This window comes from Toxorhynchites rutilus, chromosome 2 (genome assembly GCF_029784135.1).
Source record: "Toxorhynchites rutilus septentrionalis strain SRP chromosome 2, ASM2978413v1, whole genome shotgun sequence".
NCBI lineage: Eukaryota > Metazoa > Arthropoda > Insecta > Diptera > Culicidae > Toxorhynchites > Toxorhynchites rutilus.
Genome location: NC_073745.1, coordinates 78,345,809 through 78,354,080, shown reverse-complemented (window position 1 = coordinate 78,354,080; position 8,272 = coordinate 78,345,809). Strand labels below are relative to the sequence as shown.

The 8,272-nt window shown below is 39.1% G+C and overlaps 1 protein-coding gene across 2 annotated transcripts in view; it reads right to left on the bottom strand.

The window, feature by feature from the left end:
- Window positions 1–706: 706 nt before the first annotated feature.
- Window positions 707–8,272, bottom strand: part of LOC129765221 (uncharacterized) — a 79,288-nt gene continuing 71,722 nt past the window's right edge. Inside the window, exon 5 of one of the 2 annotated variants that reach the window (XM_055765288.1) lies at window positions 707–5,135. In XM_055765288.1, the coding sequence (XP_055621263.1) occupies window positions 4,700–5,135 (436 nt within the window). In that variant the 3' untranslated portion in view covers window positions 707–4,699. The remainder of the gene's footprint in view (window positions 5,136–8,272) is intronic. The other variant, XM_055765289.1, reaches the window with a different exon arrangement.

Genomic DNA, 8,272 nt, shown 5'->3' with positions numbered 1-8,272 from the left:
ACAAGGAGAGAAAGGAAAGGCAAACTTTCAGTATCGTTCTAGATACGAAACAATTAACATCGCTTGTTTTTCCTTGTTTTGCGCCACTTTTCGGACTGAGCTTTAGACGCGACCAAATTACTCACTCGCTGATGTATCTGGCATTGCAATCATTGCATCAAACTGACGTCATTGCGTTAATGTTTTGAGCTACACAATTGTGTGGGGATCATCAAGCTAGGCTATCGTTAGCTCATCAGCTCATCAAGAAAATAAGTTTTCTGGAATTTTGTCAGTGATTTGGTTTCGCATGACGGAAGGAAAACTCTCTCCATAAAGGATCACAGCTAAACTAATCTAGACTGGCAATATTGTTCTGTGTTGTTCTGCGAGCACAAGAATGAATCATCAAACAATTATCGTCAAATGATTTTACAATTTCAGGGCGACCAAATTGGTAGAATGGTTTTTTTCAAAATTTTCGTAGCATAATAACATAATATCGTCAGTTAAAAACAAGCGACATGAATTAATACAGTGTAGTGCTACATCAACAATTCGGTCGTGTCTTGAAAACAACCTCCTATATTTTTTTTCTGAAATTTGACCAAATGATGGTTTATTCCTTTCACTGCCGATCGCTCTGCGCCGATTGTGAGTGACCAGACAATTTCAATCATTTATGACAATCGCGATGGTTATTTCGATTTGTTTATTGATAAGGTAATTTATATATATATATATATATATATATATATATATATATATATATATATATATCTATTTGAAAAAAAATAATACTCCCGGGCCAAATGGGGTAAATGAACAAAAAAGAAAGTAATTCAATTCAACTGTTGCCAATTACTTAATAATTATTGAAAGAGAAAATCAATACTCAATACTGAAACCATCATAGTTTCCATTTTTCGTTCAATGTGTATTTTATACCACTTCTCATATAAATATTGATGCTCTAATATTTAGAATATGTATTCTAAATGGGAAAGGTAATTTTCAGTCATGATTTTGTTATTGAAATGTGTTTATCTCTCGTGGCAATCCATCATATATACTTCACGCACACGAACTATCACCCAGCTTCGTAGTCACGAACAGGGATGCCACATTTTTCAAAAAATATTTTCGAATGGCATGAAAATAATCCTTTACGAGTCTTCACAGCTATTTTGACGGTTGTTATATGTATATGGATAAGTAAATACTCGTGATTTCAACGGTATGATTGAATGAATAAAAAGTGAATAAATGGATAAGAATAAAGATACTACATAAAAACAAATGTCACTGGCAAAACATATAATTTACTATCACTATTTCCGGTAGATATTCGGTTGATTTCTAAGGGTTTCGGTATCAACTCCCGTTCTTGTCGAGAATTCTTCGTTAAGATTTTTTTTTCCAACTTGCACTAGTACACGCGTATTTACGAACTCAAAATATAGCGAAGGCTCGTCATTCCACAAACAAATACTACGTCGAGACGGCGAAATTTCTCGAAAAAGGTTAAGGCCGTTTGAAAAGAAAAATAGAAATTGAATATTCGAAAAAAAACAATTTTCTTCAAATTGTATTCTAAATGAAAACAAAAATCACATCTGGCATCCCCAGGCGCAATGAGCGATCACAAAGAAGCGAATGTCGTGAATATCGAAACACCAAACCATTCAAGCAGGTCTCCGAGTCTCGTCTTATTTCGACATTTCAGGCCTCACCGTGGAGCTTCACTGTCAAGTAGAAGCTAACCATTTGGTAGTATTGTGATATTACTTTTCTCACGCTATTTGACTGACTTCAGTATGGTCTCCGAAGACAATCGATGTACAAAATTTGTGGATTATCTTTGTGTGAGTACCATCATTTGATACTCACGACAAATCGCAACTCTACCGAGGTGTAGGCTATTCGATGAGGAGGACGGAAACGACCATGTGACAGGTCAAATGTCTGGTCTACAACAAGACGATGGCGGGTCCGAAGTAATAAAAGTTATTCAGATCAACGTCAATCATTGCGATATAGCAAGTATTGTGGTAGTCAACAATGGAAACAAAGTGTGACGTTGATGATCGCAGAACCATATCGAGTAATTGGATGATGGATGAGGCTGAGCTGGCGGCAATACAAGTGATGGGAAGGAACCCCATTCAAGAAGTGGTAGACAGCTCACAGAGAGGTTTCGTGATCGACAAAGCAATTCTTATGTGCAGTTGCTATACATCCCCAAGCAGTTTCTCCAGATGCTGTACGTACTTACATACAAGGTCATCGGTCGAAAACCTGTCATTATCGGAGGAGACTTCAACGATTGGGCTGAGGACTGGGAAAACAGATGTACCAACGCCAGAAGGAATAGTCTACTAGAAGCCTTCGCCTAACTGGACGTTATATTACCGAACGCAAGTACTGGCGGCAACTTTCGAAAGGCTGAGCAACCGTAAGGTGCAGCAGAAGCTGGAGAGGGAGACCGAGAGCAAGGTAGCCTCATCGTCTCACGCCTTGGGCCGGGAGGTCGGAGCAACCGGTGCATGGCTAAAATGATCATTTTTATGCGGAAGTGTCAGTTTAGATCAGCCGTGTCTGAGTAGCAGGCAATCCCCCTAAAAGAGCGACTGACAACAAATCATTCGAGGAGATGGACCGGCTGATGATAGACGTTGTACCGAAGTTTGCCAGCCCTCCCAAAGTCCCCCAAATGTTACATAGGATCAAATGAAACTGCTAGAGGGAGCTGTGCCGAGAACGTACAAGTCACCAACGAAGAGCTCATCGCGGCTGCTAGAGGTTTGAAAAAAAGCATCCGATCCCGATGTAATCCCCAAACGTGGCCTTGAAATCGGCGATCCTTGCTTTCCCCGACATGTTCAGGATGGTGCTGGCAGAAATTCCTGGATGACGGTCACTTCCCTGTGAAAAAAAAATCCAGGAAAGACCAGAAGTTGATGCTGCTCCCGAAATCTGGAAAGCCATCTGGAGATCTAGCATCGTATAGACCAAATTGTTTGCTGGATATTTAGGAAAGCTATTGGAGAGGATTATTCTCAATGGACTGATGAAAAGCACGGATGGTGATCATGGATTGTCGAAAATTCAGTTCGGGTAATTCTCAACAATGGACGTGATTCGGACAGTTATCGGGAAAGCTCAGGTCTCGCTTAAACAAAAATGAAGAGGTGATCGTTACTGCGTGGTGTTTTTGATCGACTTGCATAACGCCCTCAATAGTTTCAGCTGGGAGTCCATAGCCGAAGCGATACACAGATTGAAGGTCCCTAGCTACCTTTATAGGATACTGAGGAGTTATTTCCAGAATAAGATGAGACATATCTCATTTATGTAAAATTCAATAGGTAGACCAAACGTAAGTGAACTTGATCAGTTTCGACGGAAACACTGAATTCGCCGATTTATTGGCACTGGAAGCAGAGTCACAATACACAATAAAACATTGAAACTTTGAGGAGATGGGATGCTTCTCCAGGCACGAAGTTGGCCCAATTTCATGGAGATCATGGATACCTTTATACTGAGTTCATGGAAAACCGCAGGCAGAATGAATAATTTTGCAAATATGATACAGCAAAACAATGGTTTTAGAATCTTAAAATTGATATTTTTTAAAAGTCAGCTTTAAGGAATTACCAAATTAATGCCCGATTTAGAATCCAACTCTTAACACATACAATGTTCAATATCCACAAACAAATTCACAGAAAATCCATCTCTCACTCAAAATTTTCATCTCTCACTCTTCGAGGATTTGACAACAAGCTGCCGGAATTCCGCGAAAGCCAAACAAATCCTGCTCGGTCGTGTGATATCCGTGGCTCCATATTTAATGTTTCCAGATTATTTGCGGATTGTAAACAACAAATAGTTATGCGGAGATTACACTTTTTGCATTTTATTTTTTCACCAGGCTCTCGCTCTCTCGCTCAACCCATGTTTTTATGGTGAGTGCCTTTGGAGCATCGTTTTATTTCTGTGGGAAATATTTGACCGTCTGGCCGTCTGTATACTGTATAATGTCTATAAATATATGTTATAGAATAAAATTTCAGACGATAGAATAATTCAAAAGGGGAGATATTATTTGTTCGGTCCTTATTATAAACAGTTCAGTTGGTTAAGTCGATTAGATTTTTTTTGTTTGTTTTCATTACTCTCAACTTGATATGGAGGAAGGGATATGAGGATAGAGATATATTCGGTTAGTTCATTACACTGTTACGTCCACCGGGCGGAAGTCTAGTAAACTGGAAGATTTCCGGGGAACATACGGAGTAAACTTCAAACCTCGGTTTGTCTGATGGTTTCTAGCGCTTAGTGTCCGATAAATACATCTTAAAATTTCCATTAATAATTACCTACCTCTACACTTTTCAATACAGTATAAATGCTTATAAACACTTACAAGGGGGGCTCCTTTTTTGTATTTGTTTTGCCTTTGTATTTGCTTAGCCCATACACATGTGTAATAAGTTTTGAATATTTGGCTTGCGTTTTGTTATTCCACACTTGTATTTTGTTATTGTAATAATTGATACACGAAACGCCACCTTGTATTCTAAATAAAAACTTCCAACAGTTTTTTAGCAGCATTACCTTGAAAACCGGTGAAAATTATTGTCCTGTGTCAGCTTCATTCCGTTTGGTTGAGTTTCCGTAGAATTTTTTTCTTTCACTTTCTTATTATCTTATTTTAATTGTATTTGACAGCGTTCCGTCCGTACACTGCCTGTATGTACTTATTGTCCAGGTAATACTGTTTCTTAAGGTAGTAGAGCAACTTGCGGAGCCGGGCGGCGCAGCGGAAGTCGTCCTCGGTGTAGAAGGGGTTGAGCGGGCGGGCTTCACTGGAACCGCCGTAATAGGGGAATTCCTCGTGTGGTCCGCCGTACAGCCGGGGACGGGTCACGAAAGCGTCGCCAGTGTAGCGCAGCAACTCGGGGCGGTGTGGAGCCCCAAGTGGATTGTAGACCGGGAGCTCCCCAGCTGCCGCCGCCGCCGCTGCTGCTGCTGCCGAAGTATGGTGAGAGGGCGCTTCGAAATCCGCTGTGCTCGCTAATAGTGTCGCATCGTCTACAAACGCCGGCGGTAGGTTGTCGTAGTCGCTCGGGTTGCCGGTAATACTCGACCTGGATGGGTGGGATGGGTTGAAGACAAAAGAGTCAGAAAGTTGACGAACCATTGCATATCAATGGAATAACGAAAAATGCTAGTGATACCAACTATGACGATCGCTGTTTCTACCATACAAAAACTATTGAATCCGTTTTTCATTCCTACAAATAACTCTACACATGCAAAAATAATGAAAAAATCAAATCCGGTGTAAAAATGTATTCTTTGGAAGGCTTCCTTGGAATTAAGATAAGCATATCAAAAATTGTTCAACTATTGTCGATTATTTTGAGAAAATAAACTTATTGTCATCATCTTTCACTATGTTCAGATATACCACAAATCATAAATACTGAACCACTACAAGCGTAGTGAATCACTAACACAAATAGAATGTAAAAAAAAAACACTAAATACACCACACAGAGTGAGAAGATCTATCAAATATACAAAATCCAAAACGGTAACTCCGAGGTGTTGAACATTCAAAACATCAATCAAAATATCTATAGTGAGGTTTTTGATCAAAAAGCATTCCATTTCACCTGCTCCCTGTGGGGGATGTGGACGAAGATGTGTTCAAAACGAATCGACAGAAACAAAATACGGGTTTATAAAATAGAAATTAGTAAATTGAATATCAGTTTACAATCTCAAGGTTAGCAAGCAAGCGATGTTTTTCCGGTGATATATTCAAGTAAAAAATGAGTTTCGTTCAATCAGATTTGTAACTGTTTTGGTGAACTGTTAGCTTGCGGCTGTGGCACTGTGAAGTTACGGAATACATGCTGAGGTTAGTTACCTTCACAGTGTCGAGCAAGCTAGGAAGGACAAGGTGAAAGATAATGCAAGTCGATAAATTTGGGTTAGTAAAATTGTCTAATTTTGGGGCTTGCATTCACTTTCACCCTCGATGTCAGATTAGATGAACGGAGAGTGAGATGAAGATTCTCGCTGATTTGCCTGACTATGCCTCCATAGCTGGTGTTCTCGTAATAGCCAATCGTCGATCTGCATAGCGCCTGGGAGGTTCTAATAGGTAACTTGAAAAATTTTGACATTCTGTTGGATTTTATTTGAGTTGGAAACAAATTGCATAGACCCGTAAAAACTGCTGCTAATATTGTAATCTGACCTTCGGGGCGGAGCGTATAAGTTCGAGTGATCAATATACATTTTTTCATTAAATTATATAACCCGAATTTTTTTTTATCTTTATTATAGCGATTTTCAACTCATTTGGCTGGTTCGTCACTTTTTACTTCCATTTTTGGAAGAATGTCGGGAGTGAGAATTGAACTCGTGACCTTTAGCGTGAGAGGCATGGATGTTACCACTACGCCAGATCGCCTCCACGAATTGGCACTAACGTTCCCAGATGAACTTTTGCCGTCTCAACGTAGGTAGTGGAAGATGGGCTTGCCCTGACTCCCTAAATTGCAACTTGGCATTGAAATTAAAAGTATAACTCTTTAACGGTGTGGTTTATGACTGTAAAAAGGGGAAATCAGAGACCAAAACGGAAGTTCTTTTTCTACATGTTCAAAAATCGTAGTCCTAATACGCGATTACGATTTTGTGATCGAATTCTAAAGTTCAATATTCGAGCTCAATCGATGGTCTTAAATAAAATGACGAGCCTGACTCCCAGTGTCATGTTGCTGTCAATCTGTTATTACAGCCTAGCTGCATTCAAATAACATTGTGACAACGGTCTAAATTTCATTGGTCAGAACCTCAATCCATTCTATAACTCCAAATTCCGCCAAATCGAGAAATATTATCCAATCACTAAGCGGAAGCGAAAGTTATAAAGTTATTTGGGGGTATAAAATATTAAAGAAAATGTTGAATCCGCTTACCCAGTGAACAGTTCACGGTATTATGTAAGATATATTTTATTAGAAAACTAGCTGATCCGGCAAACTTCGTCCCGCCCAAAATTTATTTTTCGTTACCACATTCACGTTTTATTACTTAACGCAAGTTCATAAGTCCAATCGCAGAACTGTTAATTGATTGATCTAGTAAACTGGAAGATTTCCGGGGAACATACGGAGTAAACTTCAAACCTCGGTTTGTCTGATGGTTTCTAGCGCTTAGTGTCCGATAAATACTATTGTCTATTCACCATAAAAAAAATCTTTTAATCGACCCGGTTGAATTTACCTTTTACTAAAAAATTCCTAGTACTTCTACCAAAATTCATCATTATAATATCAGATTATTTTCAGACACAATTCTCGTTCAAGATTTTCCAACTACTTGCAAATAACATGTTTACAGAAAATATGATAGAATAAAGACAGACCCCTCCGCTCTTCTCCCCTTAGAGAGGGGGAGGAGTGTCTATTCACCATAAAAACGTTTCGTGTCCCCTAAAATCTTCACATGCCAAATTAGGCTGCATTTGCTTGATTAGTTTTTGAGTTATGCAGAAATATGGTTTTCATTTGTATGACAGCCCACCCTAAGAGAGGGAAGAGGAGTGTCTAACCACCATAGAAACATTTATTGCATCCTAAAACCTCCACATGCCAAATTTGGTTTGGTTTGCTTGATTAGTTCACGAGTTATGCAGAAATTTGTGTTTCATCTGGTATGAATAGTAGCATTGTTTTGCTGGAATGTGAATTTTTCGTGACGATATCCACGCAAAAATGGTAGGATAGAGGAATACACACCATGTATGTGATCCTAGAATGATATGAAAGCTGTCTTGAGCTTTCCGGTTGCACAGAATCCTGCCCAAACCATGCACGAGTCTCCACCAAAATTCATGGTTGAACAATACTGTTCCTTCTTCCGTAAATTATGCCAGTACCCGTTGAAACCATCAAGACCATCCTAATTGAACTGTTTTTCGTCAGTGAAGATAACCTATACATTGAAGAACTTTTCGTTATGGTATATAGCAAAATATATCCCTTTGAAAATATTCTTTGTCACAACATACCATGTCCCACTGTCGGTTCATGTGAGCTTTGGCAAAACTCAGATGTCTTCCGATGTGAGATGGTGTAAGATGAGTATCTTTAACCTTTTAAACCTTCTTTATGTGAAGATGTTTTACCAAAACTTGACGAATTGTTACCCGAGTACCATTTAAATTCAAATGTTGCTTTATTTGCATAAGCGATTTTGAGGTATT